The sequence below is a fragment of the Maniola hyperantus genome, chromosome 3 (genome assembly GCF_902806685.2).
Source record: "Maniola hyperantus chromosome 3, iAphHyp1.2, whole genome shotgun sequence".
Classification (NCBI taxonomy): Eukaryota; Metazoa; Arthropoda; class Insecta; order Lepidoptera; family Nymphalidae; genus Maniola; species Maniola hyperantus.
In genome coordinates, this window is record NC_048538.1 from 4577786 (window position 1) to 4602016 (window position 24231).

The 24231-nt window shown below is 39.4% G+C and overlaps 1 protein-coding gene across 4 annotated transcripts in view; it reads right to left on the reverse strand.

The window, feature by feature from the left end:
• The window catches only part of LOC117996571 (nascent polypeptide-associated complex subunit alpha, muscle-specific form-like), a 128347-nt gene that overhangs the window by 89416 nt on the left and 14700 nt on the right, over positions 1-24231 (reverse strand). For 3 of the 4 annotated variants that reach the window (XM_069509561.1, XM_069509560.1, XM_034984648.2), the window contains exons 2-7: positions 22035-22144; positions 15606-15823; positions 14777-14965; positions 13111-13254; positions 11807-11900; positions 4650-4814 (exon numbers count right to left, since the gene is read on the reverse strand). In XM_069509561.1, coding sequence (XP_069365662.1) covers positions 4650-4814; positions 11807-11900; positions 13111-13254; positions 14777-14965; positions 15606-15823; positions 22035-22144 — 920 coding nt within the window. Of the gene's footprint in view, positions 1-4649; positions 4815-11806; positions 11901-13110; positions 13255-14776; positions 14966-15125; positions 15260-15605; positions 15824-22034; positions 22145-24231 lie in introns of those variants that run through there. The other variant, XM_069509562.1, reaches the window with a different exon arrangement.

Consider the following 24231-nt stretch of genomic DNA (forward strand, 5'->3'; position numbering starts at 1 on the left):
CGAACCGGTATGACAAATCAGACGGGATAGTTTTGTTTCACAAATTGTTTCGTTCTCGAGGGTCGAAAATCAGACGCATCGATCCGACGTTTTCCTTCCGCAGAAAAAGCTCGGAGATAAAACTGGGCATTTCCTTGTGAACCACTTCTACTAGTTTTGGTCCAGTAATTCTTGTGTCATTTAAGTCGTGACAGGTGACCAGGTTGCATGTTGCATTATTTGTTTTGTGGGCATTACCGGGGGTAGTTTCTTGTATTAGGGTATTCGAAATACCGTAATTGACATTTACAAAAACTGTTTGCACCAAAAGCTTGCCAACGATATTAGAATGTCATTACATAACCTGTAACATATTGTGTTGGATAGGTTTTTCGATTGTAGGCATTTATAGCTGTAATATTTATAAATATGGGCCACCAGGGGATTGCATAAACGCAGTGAGTGTTGCTTTATCCAAAAAGAACCTCGTCACTATTGTTAAAAGCCAATCCGGTATTTGACCACTAGTCAAATCAGTATCCTATAAAGCGTTAAAACACCCGCTCAGCACGCGAGGCCCCATGAAACACTGGCATGTGACGTCACAATGATTTGACGTACTTTTCCAGCTTAATCAATAATTTAAAATGGTTATCACACCCAAAACTAACAAAGGGTGCGGACCTCACATATCAGATATGCGAGGTCCGAGAGGCTTCCAGTGGAAGACCCTCCATTCAGCCATCACTGAGAAACCATTCACTTTTGACATATGCAAATACCGTATCCAAAATTTCCTTAGAGTATTTAAAATAAACATCTCCATGAAAATTCTGTCTGATATTCATCTCCTGCACCTTACATATTATATTATGCTATACATTCGCCTGTTACCCAAACAATTTGTAAAGTTTGTTCTGATAATTTTTAAGACAAAGATGATTTGCTGAATGTTATTTATTTATTTAACCATCTTTATTGCTAATCATTATATTCAAAAGAATAAAAATGCAGGAGATACTTAGACCAAAGGGTGACTTTATCATCTGAATGTTTCAGTCATTTATTAAAGGGGGTATCTGGATTCTTAACTGAGTTCTGTTTGGTATAATAAAGCATTGGTGGTAACGGCCATGATGTCCTCAGTGGGGCCAAATAAGTGTTAGCTATTGTTTAGTGAGTACAGTTCTCCGTTATTTTCAGTTTACGAAACCCCTCTAAATGAGCAATTTAACCAATGTCTTGTTATAACCAACATCTCGCCACGTGGGCGAGATAAAATGTTATCATTCGATTCACTGGCGTAAAATTTAAATTGCACTCAATTAACTTTGTACATAAAATAAATAGATTCAATAACCGATTATAGGTAACCATTGGGACTTTTCCTCGCCAAAATTTGTATTAAAGAAACCTAGATCCAGATTTAGATTTCGGTGTCGGTGTCGACACGTTCGTCAACCAAATCGCCATTTGTTTAATTTGGTTTCTCAATTAGCATCTCATTTGCATTAGATACACAATATGGTAAATGCATTATAAGATATGTAAGAAAACTCACCTGGTTGTATAACGCATCGATCCGAGGATCGATCGTTACCTGGTAATTTCTCGCCGTTTCTCTCGGGAGTCACTCTCAATCCTGCTCGTTGCTTGAATCGCTGCTGGATGTCGAGGTATCCCCTTTTTCAAGAGCCCTCTCAGGCACCAATAAGCGCGAAACACCAGATCGATTAGCTTACGTAGCCTATCGACATTGTTCGCGCACGTGGGGTCCAACCAAAATGTCCCCACGGTAATATTACGAAATAATAAGAAAATATATATCATGATCACCGTATTATCACATTTATTGCACTTATTGAAAATAATTTTTTTGCAAAGGAAGACGGATTAACGATATAATTTTAGATTCGACGCGCACGCGGCGAAAGTACACAACGCTATGACATCCAAGATGGCAGCGGCTCACTGCCTTGCTGGGTGAGACACTAGCGCCCCTATATCCGGTAAGGTAAACTACATTATTGCATAGGAATATACATGTTTATGGATGAAGCGCGCATATATGCGGTGAGTACATAATTGCTTCTTCATACATAAATGCTGTATGTTTTCCGGAGGCACATCAATAAGCAGATCATAACATATCACAATATTCCGGAGCGGGTCGCACCCCGAAGTTGTTTAACTTCCAAGACGCGTACGATGTGCATTTCTTTCTCGTATCTAATACGCACCGCTAAAATTTGGAATGCCCCTCTAGCTTCCGTTTTTCTAACCACTTACCTAATCAAATTCAAGAGTGAATAGCATCTACAATCTACATATATCGCAAGATTCGCAAGCGAGCTCACCTTAGGCTGCTTCATTACCATACCAGCAGATGTGATTGCAGTTAAACGATAGTTTTTTATAAGAGATATTACAAAACTCCAGATAGGCAAAGCTCATACAAGTGTATTTTAAAAAGTGAAGGCTAATTCGAACGCTTGTTGTGTGACAGATACGCGTAATGGTAGGGACACAGACTACATAAACATTGGCGCGGGGTTAACGCACCTTTCGACACCTACCTGTTTCAAAAAAAGTAGTGTGTTTACCAAGGTATGAATCAAGCATACACCAACAAATTAAGACGAGAGTAAAACCCGATTGCACAACGATGCGGGCCATAATACTAAAGTAGGTGCAATTCGTAAACAAACCATTGACCTATGTTTATTATTATTCCACACTTTGTTATAAGCCGTTAAGAAGGTAGGCAAGTAATCCTATCGATTAGTCTGTCTCGAACCGTGAACTTAAGCAACAAGTTCATTTCTGCTATAAAATTATGGTTATGTAACTTTCTTATCAGAAACCTGAGGCGGTTAGCGCTATTTATAGAAATGACATAAATGAATAGGTATTTAGCAGAGTAACAAGAACTTGACTCAACGATAAAGTTCTATAAAATTGTTATTGCTACGATTTCTTGCTTTATTTACATAGATACAATGTTTTATTAGGGTTATAACAGATAATATGATGCTTTGCACCATACAATCTCACCATACAGTGTCCAGTCGCAGCGATCAAATCAATTTTATTTATTACTAGATGATGCCCGCGACTTCGACCGCCTGGATTTAGGTTTTTATCCCGTGGGAACTCTTTGATTTTCCGGGATTAAAATCCTTATGTCCTTCCCCGGGATGCAAGCTATATCTGTACCAAATTTCGTCAAAATTTGTTGAACGGATGAGTCGTGAAAGTCGTGACAGACAGACAGACAGACAGACAGACAGACAGACAGACAGACAGACAGACACTTTCGCATTTATAATATTAGTATGGATATGGATTTCAATGTGTATAGCGATCGAACGCAGAAAGTCACCAACACCCAATGCAGCAATGATCTAGTCTCAAAATCGCCGATGCTGATGGTAATATCGTTGTCTGCTATGGCCCTTAATGATCCACGCCTCGCAATAATTAATAGAAAATCATCTAGTTCCGACTGGGGCGATTAAGTCCGAAGTTGTGTATTAATTTTCAAGTAAACAAACGCGCCAAAGGAACTGACGTAAATATTTGGTACAGGACCAAACTCTTGACTGAATATGGACTGAATAACACCTACTTCATCGTTCCTTTTTTATGTATTTAAAAACTAAAAATCACTCAAGGCTTGATGCCTACAACTAATCAGGCATATTTTAATTTACTCGCATGTGAATTAAAATATGCCTGATTTAAAATTCTTTGGTGAAATAGTCGTAAGTCCTATAAACCAAACTTTTTTACTAGGACTTTACCTGTTGTTATTTAATGTTTGAATAGGTAGGTAGACTCTTTCATTTATAACAGTGTCATGCTGATCACTACCTAGATAGGTATACTTACTTAGATATTTATTTAGAACAGTGGTATCGAAAACTGAAATCGCCATAAATCATAATCGCCATAAGAAGCCAACCTTCATAAGAAGACGATCGCTACTTCGATCAAGAGAAAAACAAAGCAACGCTCATCGTAGTTGTGTTCTTTGTCTAAATATATAAGGAAAAGGTGACTGACTGATCTATCAACGCACAGCTTAAACTACTGGACGGATCGGGCTGAAATTTGGCATGCAGATAGCTATTATGACGTAGGCATCCGCTAAGAAAGGATTTTTGAAAATTCAACCCCTAAGGGGGTGAAATAGGGGTTTGAAGATTGTGTAGTCCACGCGGACGAAGTCTAGCTAGTCCAAGCTAGTTTTTATATAAATAAGCACGCTAACGAGCAGGCGGGTCATCTGATGTGAAGTGAATGCCGCCGCCCATAAACATTTGCAGCACCAGAGGACCCACAATGCGTTTCCTACTTTTTAAGATTTTTGTTTATCCGCCCATTGAATAACCCCATATTACTATGTAGAAAGAATGTACCCATATAGAAAGGCAGAGAATCAAAAGGGCTAGAGCCCAGAGCCATATAACCAGTTGAAACACATCTTCGCGTACGAAACGCTTTGCGTCATCATTCCTTATACGCATGGTAGGGTAGGAACCTTCTAGGCAAACGCGTCCCATCTTAGGCCACATCATCACTTCCCATCAGGTGTGATCGTGGTCAAGCGTGCGCCTATAATGAATAAAAAATAAAAATAAAGAAAAATAAAATAGAAAGGCACTTACCTCGGTCATTGCACAGCTGTTTATAGACGGACAACGCCACAGCGTCCTCACTGAGGACATCCCACAGTCCGTCGCAGCCGACCACCACGAAGTCCTCGTCACCATCCAGCTCCACCACCACTATCTCGGGCCGCGCGGTCACATACGGCTTGTATTGCACGTCACCTGAAGGCAAAGCGTTCAATGAACATCTCTCTCTCTCTCTCTACGTCGTATTCCTCATTGCTGAGATTCATGATGGTCTCTTTCCATTAATCACATAATGGTAAGAGTTTTCTTGGGATGATAATGCGATGAGTTACCAGATCGCTCCGCATACTATATCGATTCTCTTTACAGTTATTATGAGAAGCTAGTGATCATAATCGGGATCGACGGATTAGGGATAGGGGCTTAGGAGGCGCGGACGAGGCACGGATTCAAAACATCACCAACATTTTATGAGAAGCAGTTCATGCTTCACCGTGTGGCGTCCGTGCACGAACGCGACGGCCCATGCCCGCCACGTGCTGGCAAAAATCATCCCGTGCTCTCCAGGCACGAGGGACCTGAAGAGGGACTATATTATAGGCTACTTTATCCTACTTACTTTTTTAAACTTTACATAGATTTTGCAAACGAGTGATCTTGGGACTTAATAAAACTTTTCTTTTTCTTTCGAAGACATTCGAAGAAATCATACTCTGTTAAGAATTATTTTTGTCCATGAGGTGCATGATCCATAAAATAAATAAATAATTGTGGTAACTGCGAAAACCTACTTCATAGATTCTGAATAGGAAGATAAAACAATTAATAAATCCTGCGAAAAGCAATTGCAAAATCCACACAAATCTAATCTAGCATGAAATTCGGCGGGCAAATTCAAGGGGACAGAATAAACGTGCGGGATCTAATCTCTCGTGGAACGCCGAATCAATGGGTGATGCGAAGGGGCAAAGGCCCGTGCCCCGTGCTCACTATGAAGAAAATGTCAACACTACACTTTCATTGTTGCCGGCATCATTGACTCATACATTCCTTTAGGGTGGGAAATTAGACCATTATCGATATTTTGTTTTTTGTTTTTATTTCATGTCTCATTTAATACGAGTAGCTTTACAATTCAAGGGGCGAATGAGCTCGATTTTTACGGAATTTCATATCCTCAGTAGATAGATACACTTTGTATGGAAACAATAAAGGTGCAGGATCTCATCTCTTTTCATGTTTTAAGGATGGAAAATTAGATCATTGTATCAATATTTTCCATAGCATGTCTTTGCATAGGACGCCGCAAAGACAGATTTGATTCGAGTTGCTTTTCATAGAGTTCACGGGCAACCGGAAGTCTTGGAATTGTGTTGGTCAACTCATTAGTGATTGAAAAGTGTAATCAAGGCTCATTGACGCAGAGAATGATATTTTTCTTACAATGATTTAGTTAAGAAGTATTTTCAATAAATAACTTTAGAGAAAAACACGAATATTTTTATGCTCATTGAACGTTATATTTTAGATAAATAGGTCATGGGTAGGTAGTAGTATACTTGTACATACTCGTATGTATTTGATTGTACCTTTATTCTATATTTAGTAATGCAACAGGAAAAGTTAAACATACCAGGAATTGTGACTAAGCCTTGCACGTAGTGTTTATGAATACAACTACCACAAGGTTTTAGTATAACATTTATTGATAACTAGATGATACCCGCGACGTCGCGTCGTCCGCGTGGATTTAAGTTTTTGTTAAATCCCGTGGGAACTCTTTGATTTTCCGGGATAAAAAGTAGCCTATGTTCTTCCCCGGAATGTTAGCTATCTGTACCAAATTTCGTCAAAATCGGTTTAACGGGTGAGCCGTGAAAAGCTAGCAGATAAACAGACGGACAGACGGATAGACACACTTTCGCATTTATAATATTAGTATGTATATTATTAACTTTTGGTTATGATTGTAATTTAATACATCATCTTGCAGAGGAGACGGTTCGACGTGATCAAATTACAAAGATAGTTTCGCACCAAGGGAATTGATTATAGCAAGCGACTCGACGGCGACGTCCGATGAACGCACTATAATGCGATTAAGCAATAGTTTAAAAGGGTTTTAAGTTATCATAGCATTACACAATATTTGAAACATTTACAAAACTATGTAAGTGGTTTAAAGTGGTCAATTTAGTTTGTAGGAGTACTATTTCACGGTTTACCAAAAACTGTAGCAAGAAAATGCAAGTCATTGACACAATCAGATAAGGATTCTATTTTATTTATTTAGTTATGAACGAGGTAGTGTATTACACAATGATTTTTCACTTATACGCTAATAGCACATTTAGTGTGCGCCAATTTTGCCTTAACCAACGCATTATTGTGATTCAGAGCATCGGATTTTTTGCAATCAAAAAATCTTTACGTGCTCAATCTAGGAAATAAGTTTCGTTTGAATTTGCCAAGTATGAATTTAGATGTTTGTTTTTAAGTGTTTATTTATTCCCATCCCTACGCAAATGCAGTGTCTCCAAGTGATTGATATAGTTCCGTGCTCGACTGACTAGGAACTCATAGCAGAAGGGCTGAAATCGACGGCACTCGACTTGCGCACCTTACTATGATTATAATATCGTAAATTAAACTATGACAATAGTGCAAGCGCTATGTGTCCTTAGTGATTGATATTACTATACTCATTGACTGTATGACTTATCCATATTGATGAATTAATTAGTTCCATTTATTCCCATCCTTATGCAAGTGCAGTACGTCCTATGTGATCGAAACGTTATAGTTCTATGCATGGCTGATGAAGAACTTGTGGCAGGAAGACTCGACACGCCTCATCTTAACGCGATAAATCGTAATTTAAATTAAACTACACTACCTTTGTTTTCGATATACATACGATTCTATAGTAATTAGTGCAAGTGCAATCTGTGTGTCCTAAATGATCGATATTTCCTCACTAATAAATTACATGCAAAATAAACATTATCGGTATTGATGAATTATTTTCTTTTTTATTTCGATATCCAGTTCAAAAATGGTGCAAACACTGCGTCTTAAATGATCGATATGTGATATGTCTGTGCAATAACAATGTATGTACATTGTACATGCAAAATAAACAATATCGATATCGACGAATTAGTTTTATTTAATCCCATCTCGATGTAAGTGCAGTATGTCCTAAGTGATCGATATAGAATTCCGTTCAGGGCTGACGCGGGACTTGTAGCTGGGGGACTCGACACGACGACGGCGCCCGACGCGCGCACCTTACCGCGATTAAGTCGTAAATTAAACCAGACATCCTTTGTTTTCTATATGCAGGTCTATAATAATAGTGGAAGTGCAGTGTGTTCTAAATTATCAACACTTCCTCACTTACAAATTTGCATGCCAAATAAACCTTATCGATATCGACGAATTCGTTTTATTTATTCCCATCCCTATGTAAGTGCAGTATGTCCTAAGTGATCGATATAGATTTCCGTGCAGGGCTGACGAGGGACTTGTGGCCGGGGGGTTCGCCTCGACGGCGCCCGACGCGCGCACCTTACCGCGATAAGTCGTAAATTAAACCAGACATCCTTTGTTTTCGATATGCAGTTTTCTGACAGTAATGCGAAAATGTGCTTCATTCAAGACTTTAGTACTTCGGGTAGAAGAATGGGGCTATAGGACTATATTTTGTTTGAGAAAACTGTTTGTTTGACTATTTATTCGATAATTTTTTATACTAGGATAATGGTAAAATAAAATGGTTTTTATGTTGCTTGCTATATTTTAATACTGTATTATATTATTTATATTTTCACTTGATATTCCTCTCGATGCGATAGAAAAAAAAATCAGAGACCCCCGATTTTTTTGGAGGTAGCATCCGTCATATTGATTTTGTTCATGTAAAATGTAGCCTGTCACCCGGACTGTAATAACAATAACGAATCGATAGAAACCTGATTTATCAAAATCGGCTCAGTAGTTTAAGCGCTACGGTGGAACATACATAAATCGGGTAAAAAGCGGTTGCAATTAATTCATTTACATTCTGTTTCATTAACACGTTTTTTTTTCACTCTAATTATGAAATTTTATTACGAGTACATATGCTTGGAAATAATTAAAAATCCTAATTACCAGACCGCCCGCAGGCTAACTGAAATTTATAGCAGTCGTAATGATAAAAATTCTAACTACTAAAATAAATTGTACAGGAGACAGTGAAACAGTGTAAAATCATTAACACAGGAAACGATAATTTTATAAAAAAACATTACTTCCATGCCAAAAAACGAACCAAAAAGCATTTGGCATAAAAGATTACAAATCAAACTTTCGAAAGAGATAATCGCCAGTTTCGGCTTCCTAGAGCGTCGTTCGTCTCTGTTACTCATAGCATAGCTATGTGACGTTTTGTCACTGACGTGCCAATTCAAATTACAAAGACTTAGCTCTACGATACTTGCGCAGATTATCTCTTTCGAAAGTTCGTGTGTATGCGTTTCTGCCGGGTAGGTACATCCGGCTAGAAAGATTGCACATCGAAAGAAAAAGAAAATAATTTAGAAAGAGATTTGGCTTCGTAGAACGTCGTCTCTGACACTCATACCTATGTGACGTTTTATCGGTGTCAACGACAGAAACAACAGTCAACGAAACCGTTCTCTTTCTAAAGTTCCATGTGCAATCTTTCCTGTCGGGTATTGTACGTCAAATAGTCACTACTTGTGTGTAAATATCGAGCCATAATCATCGCATATAAAGAACTCTGAACACTTATTACGTTCTGTACTAAGCCCATAACTCATAAAATAACGTAGGTACAATATAATTAGATGTCAGCAATTAAATAAATAACTTTATTTAAAGGTGACGACATATTAACATACCAAAATGTAAATTATACCACAGTGTCGACATATTAATTTTCAGAGGAAATCCATATAAATGACCGCGATACATCAACGCTGCATAATGGCATTTTGTCATTCATGCTCATTACTTGTCACACTCATTATTTATAACAATTTAATGGTGGAGAGTGGAGACACCACCATAACAGAGTAAACTAGAGTGAGTTAACTCTCATGTTGGTCGCAAGTGACGATATGTTAAATATTAGTTAGGCTATGGGTGATGTGAAATAAAAGAAAAATAGGCCTAGCGTACAGGTCGATATGGCAATCGGGGACGGAACACCACGCACACCCGCACAGCCCCCGCGCTAACCCGGTGCGGGCGAGCGTGGGTGACGTGCGGGTGTGCGGGGCGTCCCCCCGCCTCATACCCCGATTGCCATTTCGACCTATCGCGACATTTGACGGCTGCCAGTGACGTCGTACCCGCGACGTTTTGTTACAAGTTCCATAACTGTCGTGAACTGTGACCATATCTTATTCTTCTTCTAAATATATAAAAGGATTGACTGACTGACAGATCTATCAACGCACAGCTCAAACGACTGGACGGATCGGGCTGAAATTTGGCATGCAGATAGCTATTATGATGTAGGCATCCGCTAAGAAAGGATGTTTGAAAATTCAACCCCTAAGGGTGTGAAATAGGGGTTTAAAATTTGTGTAGTCCACGCGGACGAAGTTGCGATCATAAGCTAGTTAAGTAATAAGCAATAAGTTCCATATACATTCGAATAAGCGTGAATATTAACATTCCACACGATTTAAATGTGCAATGACAGAAGGGCACGCGATTCTTTGATTTATGATTCGTCTCGGCGACCGGCCACCCTTGTTGCACTTGTTAAGCTCATAACAATAAAACGTCCGATTAAACCCCTTGCTATAAATATTCGCTCCTCTCTACTAGATTATTATGAACCCTTTTTAAATAACTATAATAGATTAGCACTTGACTAGAATCATACACGAAAAATATGATAAATCCTAAGATTGAGTAGGTACTTTTGCATAGAAGATGCCTACATTTAATAGGAGGTTGGCAATCTTTCTTCAAGATCTTCCGCATACTAAAAACAGAAACCATATAGGATCACTTTGTTTTCTCCTCCGTCCGTTTGTCACATTTGTCACTAGTAACAACTAGTTAACGACTTGACTAACTCACTCTGATAAGTAGTAGTTTTTTAAGTGAACCATGCGATAAGACTCACATCGTGGTTCCTTCATCCAGCTTCACGTACTCGACTCTGTGACTGTGTGTACATTTCAAGAAAGTGGACCTTAGTGTAAGCCGGGACAAACGACACAGGCTGAGTTTGTTATGGGCTCTTCTCAGACCTGGGCGCATTTGGAACCCTCTTGGAAGCTTTAGTTTTTAAGTTCGCGTAAAAATTATAACCACTATGATCTTACAAATGCAACAACTGACTATCACAAAGTGTAATTTATTACCTACTAGCTGATGCCCGCGACTTCATCCGCGTAGAATTAGGTTTTTAAAAATCCCATGGGAATTCTTTGATTTTCCAGGATAAAAAGTAGCCTATGTCACTCTCCAGGTCTACCTATACCCATGCAAAAATCACGTCAATCCGTTGCACCGTTGCGGCGTGATTGAAGGATAAACCAACAAACAAACACACTTTCGTATTTATAATAAGGGCACTGATTTTGAATAAACCATTTGATTTGATTTGGCATAACGCATAACAGAGTAGGTTCCTGCGGTAGTGGAGCGGTGCGGGAGGGGTGTTATGACGTGATGCGAGAGCTCAGTGATTCGTCAACTTCGTACCACTACCGCAGGAACCTACTCAGTTATACGCTGTAGCCTTACAGAGTGTAACCAGAACGATAGCATAAACTTAGCGTTATTGTTATACTACCTAAACACAATCCAATACCAATAACCATTTGCCTTATTTTGTAGTTTGTGATTTAGTATTTTTCAAACCCGCAATGTATAGCGTGCAAAACTCGGGGTCAATGCCCCGCCTACAACGCGGCATGGACTCCGAGTGGCCTACTTACGCAACTTTCATTGACCTCTAGCGTCAGTCAGGTGTTTTATTTGCAACAAATCGTAAACTTTTACAAAATTATAGGATTTTTTTGTATATTTTTTCCCCGTTTTTTTTTTGTTGTATCATATCGGTAATCATCAGTAGATTGAGTCCTGTCTTCGTTTTTGCCAGCGTTCTGGTTACACCCTGTATTGTAAGGAGATTATTATCTGTGCAAGCAACTGACCTATGGCACGTGAGACCGCTAGCTGTCCGTTGACTCGCCAGGTGCCCCAGAACATAACTGTGCCGCCCGTCGACTCTATTCGTTCTTTTTCGTCCTGCAACATAAAATTGTATTGGATTCGCCTCTCTAAGAGCTTATGATCCTCTTGTTAAATTAAACGAAGTGAAACAAACGAACTAAATACCGTATGAGTAAGCGAGACAGCGCACAGCTCAGCTTTTGTCGGGTTACCCACAACACCTCGCAACTTTTTGTGTTAATGTTTAGGAGTCACAGAAGTCATGATCGGCCTCAGCACAGTCTTGTTTATAAGAATATTGATGTTTTGGGTACTTTGACAAAGACTTCGCTCTATCTAATGAAGCGTACAAGGCCCCTCGGAAGAGCTTCTATTGGTCTTTTAAATCACTGGGCCAGAGAGCCTAATTTGTTAAGAAATTTTTGCTGTCTGCCGAATGCCAATTGTGCCTAACAATTTTTTGAACTAATCTCATTTCTACGGCTATGTGTATTTCCTAAAAGTTGAAATACAAAGAGTTATATGAAGTCATTCAAACTGCAGAACGCGAGTTGGAGTCGCTCTGCTACCGAATACCGTCCGGCTTTTTAAGATTATAGCACACATATCAACTCGGAAAGGGATCATCACCGTATCAAGTCGAGCCGTCCCACTATTTTTTGTATGAAATTTCTTACTGCAACGCACCCTAATCGGAATCGTAGCGTTATCACCTCGTTTTTTTTAGCCAATAGTAAGCGAGCATCAACCAATCAGAGGTGATTGCGATCGTGATATTGTAGCTGTCATTCTCCCGCAATCGCGCAGCTGTGGCCCTACCGCGGTTGTTTGACAGCTACAATGTCACGATCGCAATCATCTCTGATTGGTTAATGCTCGCTCACTATTGGCCACAATGCATTGTTGCAACAAGAATCGCACAAATTCAGCCAATCAGAACAATTGAGATTGTAATAATGATTGATGCAGGTTTTAGACAATCGCCCTACTGGTTCCCGTTCGAGTGACGTTCCCTTTCCGAGTTGATATGTGTGCTGTCACCTTTAGTGTTCATTATCATGATCATCATGATCAACCCATCGCCGGCTCACTGCAGAGCACGGGTCTCCTCTCAGAGTGAGAAGGGTTTGGCCATAGTCTACCACGCTGGCCAAGTACGGATTGGTAGACTTCACACACCTTTAGTGTTAGTTCTACTTTATACAGTCTTTTACAAATCGTACACGCATTCTGTGCGATAGTATGCCTTGATGTTGACGTTGTCCAGGCTTGAACAGGTACTCACAGGTCGGTCGGGTTTGTGCGGGTTGACGAGCTGCATGAGTCGCATGCGCTTGGCGAGCAGGGCTAGGGAGTCGCCCGCCCACGCCGCCACCAGCCGCCGCCCGCGCACCGCTACCGATACAGCTGTGCTGCCACCCGACGCTCTCTGACAAAGATAAAATTTATATTTTAAAAAAAACTAAATAAAATTATAAAGATACAATTGTTATTAAAAAAAACTAGATATAAGTTAAGTTAGGGTTAGATTAGATTATTATAAATAAGACTTAATGATGCTGCAATGTGAATAGCAACAGGTAAAAATGTTATTTAAAAAAAATTGATATTAACAGCTGAATTTTGAATGAATTAATTAATCAGTACCCTTATTATAAATGCGAAAGTGTGTTTGTCTGTTGGTTTGTCCCTCAATCACGTCGCAACAGTGCAACGTATTGACGTGATTTTTTGCGTGGGGTATAGATAAAGACCTGGGGAGTGACATAGGCTACTTTTTATCCCGGAAAATCAAAGAGTTCCCACAGGATTTTCAAAAAACCTAATTCCACGCGGACGAAGTCGCGGGCATCAGCTAGTCTGTTCATAAACTTTTACTGTGTAGACTACAAAGATACATAAAAACAAAGAGTACGTGAGCTAGAAGGTACAATTTGGCGGCCTTATCGCTCCATATCGATGTCTTACATACCATGGTCGAATTGACCATGTCGATTACCAGTAGGTACGTACCATAGAGCAGAAACAAAGAGGAGATGTTGTATTAAGATTTCCCTATGAAATATCGAGTGACATTTTGCGGGGTGAGGGGTTGTGGAACGCCGCCCACTTCTCAATTTTCCATCTGCGGGTTAGTAGCAAAACTACTCGCTTAGCGACCTAACATCGATATATTGATGTCACTACATAGTTCAGCTATCTCACACTAGATGTCAATAATCTAGAACAATTTTAATAATTACGTATAAAATTACTTACAAATGAAATGTGATACCATTCATAGCATCAGAACGTCTGTCTGAATAACTTTGACACGATAAAACACAACACTTCATCCTTTTGTTCTTAAAAACGCGAAAACACACCGATAATACGAGTCTCAATATATGTGAACCTGACGAACGCAGACAGCATACTAACTAAGGCCCCGCCCACAGTGATGACGTCAGGACCTAGTTGAAAATCACAGTGCACAGTTGCTTAGGCCAACTCCTCTTTGTTTCTGCTCTATGGTACGTACAATTACAGTACCCGGCAATAAATATTGTGTAGTATGCGACAGGTTAGATGGCAATCGGGGTATGAGACGGGCGGACGCCCCACACACCAGCATGTCACCCGCGCTCGTACGCACCGGGTTAGCGCAGGGACTGTGTGGGTGTGCGTGGCGTACCCACCCCGATTGCCATCTCGACCTATCGCGGACTATACGTCGACCTTTAGAAAGAGATAGCGGTTTCGTAGAGCGCTGTCACTGTCGTTGAGACCAACAAAATGTCACAAGGGTATGAGTGACTGAGACAACGCTCTACGAAGCCGAAACGATTTTCTTTTTCGATGTACAATATTTCCTGCAAGCTACTGTAGCAAAATTTTTACCCGTGGTCAGTAGTGGGCTAGAGACGAATTGGGATGATGACTGACGGTGATGATGATGATGAGTTTTTTACCTTCTGATTACTTTTCCTTATGAACTCGGCGTCTGTTCTCAAGTAGGCATCATGCGTGGCTTGTCTCAGGTCTCTGGCGAAGTGCGGGCTCTCCACTAAGTACTGGTGTAGGTGGGCTGCACAGTACGTCGCCGCCGCGGAGCCCGCGTGACCGTCGTATACTGCGTAGAAACTGGTGGGTTCCGTCGTCTGTGAACATGGAGAAATATATGGTTTAAGAAATTAAAAAAAAAACTGCAGTGCACAGCACACTAATAACTTGGAAAGATCAAGCTCACAACGCAATTAGCCCAACCTCTTAGTAGCGGGAGCGGGCGTAACGTGACAAAGAAATACAATTAATACTGACCTCAATGCCAAACAACGCTTCCAGGTTTGCAATCTCGACATGTCTATATCCTCCATGACCCTTCTTGAGTTTTTTGTGGCTAAAGAGACTGGCTTTGTACTCTTTGAGTGACTGTAGCGGGAGCGGGCGTAACGTGACAAAGAAATACAATTAATACTGACCTCAATGCCAAACAACGCTTCCAGGTTTGCAATCTCGACATGTCTATATCCTCCATGACCCTTCTTGAGTTTTTTGTGGCTAAAGAGACTGGCTTTGTACTCTTTGAGTGACTGTAGCGGGAGCGGGCGTAACGTGACAAAGAAATACAATTAATACTGACCTCAATGCCAAACAACGCTTCCAGGTTTGCAATCTCGACATGTCTATATCCTCCATGACCCTTCTTGAGTTTTTTGTGGCTAAAGAGACTGGCTTTGTACTCTTTGAGTGACTGTAGCGGGAGCGGGCGTAACGTGACAAAGAAATACAACTACTGACCTCAATGCCAAATAACGCTTCCAGGTTTGCAATCTCGACATGTCTGTCCTCCATGACCCGTCTCGAGTTTTTTGTGGCAGAAGAGAATGTCTTGTACTCTTTGAGTGACTGTGGCGGGGGCGGCGGTAACGTGTCAAGGCGCGCGTTGTCCAGATATCGTAAGCACACGTCGTTGACGCGCGCAGTCACTGCTTGCATTAATCGGAGGGCTATGTACTCTGAAAAGTAAGAAAAAGTAGTTTTGAGTTTTAAACTTTGCAGATAGGTCTAGGTTTTATCCTTTTCACAGGGCTAAAATATGGTTTTACCAATGGTGTTAGACGTTCTGAGGCTTTACCAATACAGGGTAAGGGTGCAGAAACAAATTGTCAGAGCAAATAGAGAAAAAGGGAAGGCACATTCCAACATGCAAATTGGAAATTTGTCATATCATGCCACATGTTCATTCTTGCAAATTTTCCAGTTTTAAGTAGTTTTGGGGTCCTGCTAGTTTCCCTATAGTTGAAATTCAACCGATGTTCTTTTATGTCATTATCGCCATGGTCATCATCAACCCATCATCGGACCATTACTGAGTGGGGGGTCTCCTCTGTGTAAGAGAAAGGTTTATTAAGCCTTAGTCCGCCACGACGGACGGCCTAATGCGGAATGGTAGACTTTACACGCCTTTGAGAATGTTATGGAGAACTCTCAGGCTTCATTCTTTTTGTAAACCCAATATTTAATTTCCTCTAGTCTTCCAGCAGAAAAAGGTAAATAGTTTACGATAGAACCTACTGCGATATTCCAAACGACACGACAATACTACAAGGGATATCACATATCACTCTTGCATCACTGGGCTTAGACTTAGTCTGGGACTAATCCTCAATGTCGACACGTCGTAAGTCGGACGTTTAAAACTGGTGCTAAACACCAACTACATGACATGTGATAAAGATTAAAAGATAAAAGAGACAATAATCCTCATTTATCCATTCTAATCACTATACCCATACTATAAATTGCGAAAGTATATTTGTTTGTTGGTTGGTTGTGTCCTTCAATCAGGAGTAACGAATCAGCGTGATGGATAATATAAAAGACCTGGAGAGTGACTAAAGGCATATAATATACTAGGTGATGCCCGTGACTTCGTCCGCGTGGATTTATGTTTTTAAAAATCCCGTGGGAACTCTTTGTTTTTCCGGAATAAAAAGTAGCCTATGTCCTTCCCCGGGATGCAAGCTATTTGTGTACCAAATTTCATCAAAATGGGTTGAACAGATGGGCCGTGAAAGGCTAGCAGGCAGACAGACAGACACACATTTTAGCATTTATAGTACAGTAGTGAACAATAAAATTATTATCAGTCTCTTTAAATCCATATTCAAGTAAAATCTTATTAGAAAGCCGGTATTAAAAGTGCATTAGGTATATTGTTTTTCTAGTAATAGTTTAGAAAGTAGACATAGCACTCCAACTCGTATTAGAGTCGAGAGCCATTGTGCACACTTGTGACGACAATTTTGTTATTAGTGCCAGATATTAAATTCACCTTCGGTGGTCAAGTGTGCCTTTCAAACTGCAATAACGCAATGCGATAAATTGAAAGTGATGCATCTCATATTTCGATTGGTTAGACGCGCTTGACACAACTCAAATGTCAAAATTGCAGATTGCAGTATGGTTGTAACTAATGTTAAATGTAGAGATATTTTCTTCGACATTTATACCTTTTATACAGGAAAGGCATTCCGAGCCAGTGGTAGATGCATCCGAACTATTCGAAAGTACTTGTAAAAGTTTATTTGAATAAAAAAGATTTTTATTTTATTTTATTTTTATTTTTATAGGGTTACATAATACATATACGAAGGGTGCCAACGGGACTAGATAATCAGTACCCATATTATAAATGCGAAAGTGTGTTTGTTTGATGGTTTATTGCTTTGTTGGTTTGTCCTTCAATCACGTCACAACGGAACAACGGATTGACGTGATTTTTACTTTGGGTACAGAATTCTAAAAACCAAGAAAAGAAAAGATGGCGAATCACAAAATGGTTGCCATGCAAAATAAGTTTAAGTGTTATCAGCAACCTATTATGCTTTTAAGACGGTCAAAGTTTAACGGTATCCATAACGTACGAGTAACTTTAACCGCCTGTCATCAAGCAACATAACTAGTCGTACTCGTAGGTAACAAGCCATTTTAATTACCTACTCAAAATTTTCTCTGGAGCACTAGCTATATGTAAGAACATAGCTAAGATCTGTATTTTATCTTATTCAGTAATGTGTGTGTTCTAATGTGTTGTGATATAACTAAAGGTAACAATTAACTTGTTATTAAAGAGTGAAGACTGTTAGTTACTTTCGAAATCGTTGCTCAAACCGCGCTTCATAAATATACATACTAATACTATAAACACTTTATTTCATTTTATTTATTCATTTACTAAAGTATATAACTCGCCAACTTTATATATTCTATGCCACTGACGTTTGGGTAATATAAAAGGCGGTAATTGAAAATCAGCGTTGGGGCGTCTGGTACCTCAGATATTTGCTATAGAGGTTTGTGTCTGAGGGGCCCGACCGACGTCTCAACACAAGCTGAGTGGCCTACCTGTTCGAGGTGTTGCACTACTGTACGGGACGATATTGCCTACACCATGTACCTAACACCTATATTATATCTTGAATAAACATTATTCTATTCTATTCTATAATTTATCTTCTAATCTAGTTTACCCGACTTTGTTAGGGTTATGACTTATGAGTTTGACAGCCTGTTTGTTTGTATGTGCGTTCGCCTACTCCATCTAGACCAATTTCAAACTCGTATTTCACCCTCTTAGGGGTTGAATTTTCAAAAATATTTTCTTAATAATCTACGTCCAGTAGTTTGAGCTGTGCGTTGATAAATCCGTTAGTTTTTCCTTTATATAGATGAATCATTCTTCCGTGATGGTAATTTTAAAAGAGCTTGGTAGTCGCGGGTTTAGCTTTGTTTACATTATGCTCGGCACTCCTTTATGACCTGCTTAGATAATAACAAATGCGAACGGTGGCTTCCAGTCGCGTGTCATTCGTTTATTTTAGACTGCATTAAAACCTGGCCTCGTACTTGTATACGCCTTATGTATGCATACCTTGCTATTGTTACCGTTGGAAAGTAAAATGGAACTAAGATAATAACTGAGTGTTAATAAAACAATGAACAGAATATTACCAGTTCAGAATAATACGGTTGCCAGGTCAATTGTATCTAATCCCTAATCAAACTGTCGCATTCAGCAGTGTTCCGACTGGATTTCAACATGGGGTTATTCAAGGGGCGGATCGACATATTTCTGAAAAGCCAGCAATGCATTGGCGGCTTGTCTAGTGCTGAAAGTGTTCATGGGCGAATAATCACTCAACATCAGGTGACCGGCCCACTCGTATGCTCGCTAGCGATATTATATTTTATTATATTTCAAAAAATTACCTATATCCCATTTTGCTTCATTGACGGTACAATTTAAAGGTAGCCGTAACGTAACTTTAACCGCCTGTCATGCAACTGGGCCTAATATGGTTAAGTAGCACGGGCAATTTAAAGGCAAAGTTGGGTCTGTTTATTTTGGATAGAGTTTTGATAAGCCTATTGCAATAAGGAAGCGAATTGTAGTTGACTGACATCTTTCGTACATGATTTCAGTAAGTACATCTCTTTGAATACACACTCCCATCCACCTTCAACTATTGAGGGCGACGAAACCATCTTTTATTAAAGCAACAAGAACCTCGGCACGATTCTTTAAATACCCATAATGACGTCAAGACAATACTTGCAACAATCCTTAAATACTTAATGGAAGAGACCGTGAATATAGGCCTCCACTTCAAGTGGGCAATTAAAGTCATAAGTAGGTACGTGGGATTGGAATATTTTTAATCATACGGAAAATTTTGAAGGCGGTCTAAAATGAGACACACGTACCTACAATAAAATATGGTTGCAAGGAAGGTTTGCGCTGTCCTTAGATACTACAAAGTTATGAGTTAATACGTCTTTATGCGTAAAGGAAATGCTGTACAAGACACAAGCTCAAATTCAATTAGCCGTCGTAAGTTAGCCTAAGTTAACTAACTGAGGAATGTGCTCAGGCCTCAGACAAACTGTCAAGCGCTTACGTGCACGACGAAAAGAATTTATTTTTTGAAATAATAAAATATAAAAACGGCGACCTGCCGAACGAGACTAGTCGACCAAATAACGCCTGGAAGAGGTGAATCGTGATCGAACGATTCACCTCTTCCAGGCGTTGTTCCTCCTGGCATCAGGTCAAGGCAGTAGTCAAAGATAGGAGGGCTGGAAAATAACTGCTGCAGCTTTATGCTCCACGAAGGGACAAAAAGAGTCAATAATAATTCTCATGATGTTCCTTTGTTTAAGTTAAGTACGTAAAGTAAGTAGGTGTATTAAAAGGGAAATCGAATCCCATCCATTTCCGAGTTTACCTATCTTGGCTTACTTTTTCTTTACCCAGATACTGTTTTCCTCTCAACTTTGCGCATACTAAATCCATATCATCACTATAATCTATCTAAAATCGCGCCGATTGTGTAGGATTAAAAAACCACCTACATATTATTTAAATAGGTACATACTACATATTAAATACCCTGCATGTCCCGAGCTGTGAGCCGAAGTGCCAGTTTAGTTCTGTTGTGTTTGCAACCTTAACTTGACTTCATCACTATTCATAGCCAGCTTGTATACACGCGCCCTAATATTTGTAACGGTCAGCGGCAATGATGTAACACAGTAGATTTTGTGATAATGATAACATTATGATATCATATGCACGTTAATTCAATGAGCATTGTTGTTTCGGCTATGGGCCACTGGCTACATTATTCTGTCTAATCTAATATAGGGCTGTCATCTCATAATTCTGGCAGTCATGGCGCAAATCCGGATACTACATTATCATGTCTAAAACTTTAAAAGTGTAGCGCTAGAGTACAACAATTCAAAAACAAAATAATACATATAACGTTACCAAATACTTGTAAAAGAGACTGCATAAATAAATAATAAATTTGTGTCCCACTAGCATAATATGCTCGTGACTTCGTCCGCGTGGACTATATGAATTTCAAACCCCCCCTTTAACCCACTTAGGGGTGGAGTTTCGAAAAATTATTTATTAGTAGATACCTACTCTTTACAAAGAACACACCCTCCAAATTTCATGTCTCTAGGCTAGGACCAGCGCTTTAGGCTGTGCGTTGATAAGTCAGTCAGGACGTTGAATTTTATTAATCTGAGTGTGTCCCATTGTGCACGTCGTATAGTAAGCTGTTATGCTTGAAAAATTAATTCAGGACACTTGACAACCCTAATCGACATTGCCGCACGACAACACCAAAATCTTAGTTTGAATTTTTTAGTAAGTATGTCTACGCATGTCCTTGAAGACACATCGACAAAGCCGATATATCTCTTTCAGCATCCGAAAGCCACACAAGAAAAATATTGTGACATACCTACATCTTATTTATGCACGAGCCCGTATCGATCCGTCTAGCTTTGGGGCTATTACGACAAAGTTATGGCTTTTGTAAGATAAGTTAGATACTTTTAAGCACATTTTGTAAAATGGAGAAACTTGGCACTATGCGACTATCGAAGATTAAAAGTTACTAGGTAGGTACACAGGGAGTTTGTAAAAGGTCGTGGTAAAGATTTTTACTCTACGTAATAAAGCTACAATCTTTATTATACCTTGGATTTAGAATAGTCTACAATCTAAATTCTGCTTACAAAGGGATTTCGAAATACAGTCAGTTAGATATTGCCGGGAAAATGGACCTAAACGCTCTCTAAGTTAATAATAATCGGTAAGGACTCGTTTATATCAGAGATGCTGCTTGACCTGTGTTTTTTTTAGGCTAAAGTAAGTATACACTTCGAGTACCTACTTGAGTTATTGGAGATCGTAGGACCGTAGGTAGGTACAGTTAATCACCTGGAATCGTAATATTTTATAACCTACATTCCGTCTAGACTCTAGATTGTACAAGAGGAGAGAGTGTTTCCTACCAATAATAATCCGTGTATTTTTTTAAACAAAAGTGAATAAGCATCTTCTAGGCAAACGTGTGATCGTGGTAAAGCGTTTGCCAAGTGCCAACCCATAGTCCATAATCCATATATCTATACTTATATTATAAATGGATAAGTGTGTGTCTGTTTGTCTGTATATCGAGCTGTTTGTTGGCTAGCTTTTTACGGCCCATCCATAACCGATTTTGACGAAATTTGGTACAGAAGTAGCTTGCATCCTTGATATGGACATGTGCTACTTTTTGCACCGGAAAATCCAGGAGTTCTCGTGGAAAAACCTAAATCCACGCGGACCATAGTGAGATCCATAGTGAAAAAAAGGCTTACCCGATTCATCAGAGTTGTAACCAAATTCGTTAGGATGTTTCTTCGATGCGATTCGCACCTCGTCAAGTATGATCCGCTGCAGATGTGTCATCAGTGTCGGCGGACATTGTCTGAAAGTAAACAAACAAATACATGTTACAAATGTAGAGACATTGAGGATAGGGTTGCCAGGCGTCCGGATAAAGCCCGACATGGGTAGGATTTTTGATTGCGTGTCCGGCCAAAATAAACGGTGTCCGGCTTGTCCGGCTTTTACTAAGACTCAAAATCCTCAATAATGTAGGGTGTCCGGCCTTTCTACCCAAATGTCCGGCCAAACTGGCTGGTGTCCGGCTATTAGGTTTGGCGACCTGGAAACCCTAATTGAGGGTAAGAATGTAGAGTTTAACTTATAATTACTAGCAGATGCCCGCGACTTCGTCCGTGTGGATTTAGATTTTTCTTAATCCTGTGTGAACTCTTTGATTTCCCGGGATAAAAAGTAGTCTATGTTCCATGCAAAAAATAACGTCGATCCGTTGCTCCGTTAAGACGTGATTGAAGGCCAAACCAATAAACAAACACACTTTCGTATTTACAATATGGGCAGTGAAGTGATATATCCAAATGACCAAAAATTGCTTAAAATCTAAATGTCTAAGACTAAATTGTCCTGAACACCTATTTTTAGATTTAGAAATTTTGTTAGAGTGTAATTTTGTATTTAACAATGGCAGAGCACTTTACTAAGAATTAACAGCTGTGCTTTTATGTCTCATTTTTAATTAGTTGGTTGCATTTAAACAACATACGAAGTTTCTTCCAAGCTTTCTTGTTTTATACACACTTTATCTTTTGAAACTACTCTAGAAATTATATATTGCTACGGTAGGTAAAAACAAGTATTAGTTTTCCGAAAAGCCAAAATATTTATTCTGATAGATGAGTAGTTAATATAACTGCGGATCAATGTGGGTTTAACCGTAGGAAGTTAATAAAAGGGAAAAATTAATAATATACCTAACCTGCAGTTAAACATGACTAACATGGCAATTACCTCCGGCTCGGAAACCTATGTCAGTTCAATCTACCTAAAGCACGCCACCAGTAGCGCGAAATTAGTTATGGCATTTAAGTCATATCAATTTGAAACATGCCTCAATTCAAGTTTGGTTTTCGAAATGACTTTGGATTTGAAACATGATGGTAAATCTTGATTTCATAGATCCATCATCCACACGATCTGAACAACAATAATAATATCTTCAAATTAGTTTAAGTATCTTATGCTCAGACTTCCAAGTCCGCGTGGACTACACAAATTTCAAACCCCTTTTTATCCCCTTAGGGGTTGAATTTTCAAAAATCCTCTCTTAGCGGATGCCTACGTCATAATAGCTATCTGCATGCCAAATTTCAGCCAGATCTTTCCAGTAGTTTGAGCGGTGCGTTGATAAATCAGTCAATCAGTCAGTCAGTCAGTCAGTCAGCCAGTCAGTCAGTCAGTCAGTCAGTCAGTCAATCAGTCAGTCAGTCACCTTTTCCTTTTATATAGTTAGATACTAAATTCAGCTTAAGCATTTCATTAAGCATTTCCTTAAAATTTCCTACGACCTTTATACTATAAGCAATAACAAAGTGATAATAGAACTGTACAATAGGTAGACATAGTACAAAGTCATTCAACTCACTTAGTATAACTCATTACTCATTTAAAATTTTGCCTGTGCTGAAAGCATCTGATAACATTTAATAATCATCAATCACGCTAACTATGCAGTATACATTGATGTTTACATCAAAACAATTCATAGCAATATTCATAGCGTTCATATAACGAACTAAAAAAACGTGTAAAAAAACGCACTAGGCCGTTCACTTGTTTGCACCGGAACATGTGTTATTTTCCCGTGTTCCCCATATGCAGTCACAAAATAAAATGCGGACGCGTACGTCTGTCTGTACGATACATAAAAAGGTCAGTCACACTTGTGTCCGGGTTCTACCACGTCTAATGATACCCCGGCGGTTTAAGCGGATCGCACATTAGGCGCTGTTTAGATATCTACTCGTGTGGTTTGGGCTAGGAACAAATCCAGCGGAATCATTGTAAAGTGACATATTTGACGGAAAAGCACCATACCTGCGTAGGAAGACGCTGAAGAAATCCACAAGCGTTGTTTTGCTAGAATTCGTCCCTAGACTTTTATAGTACCTA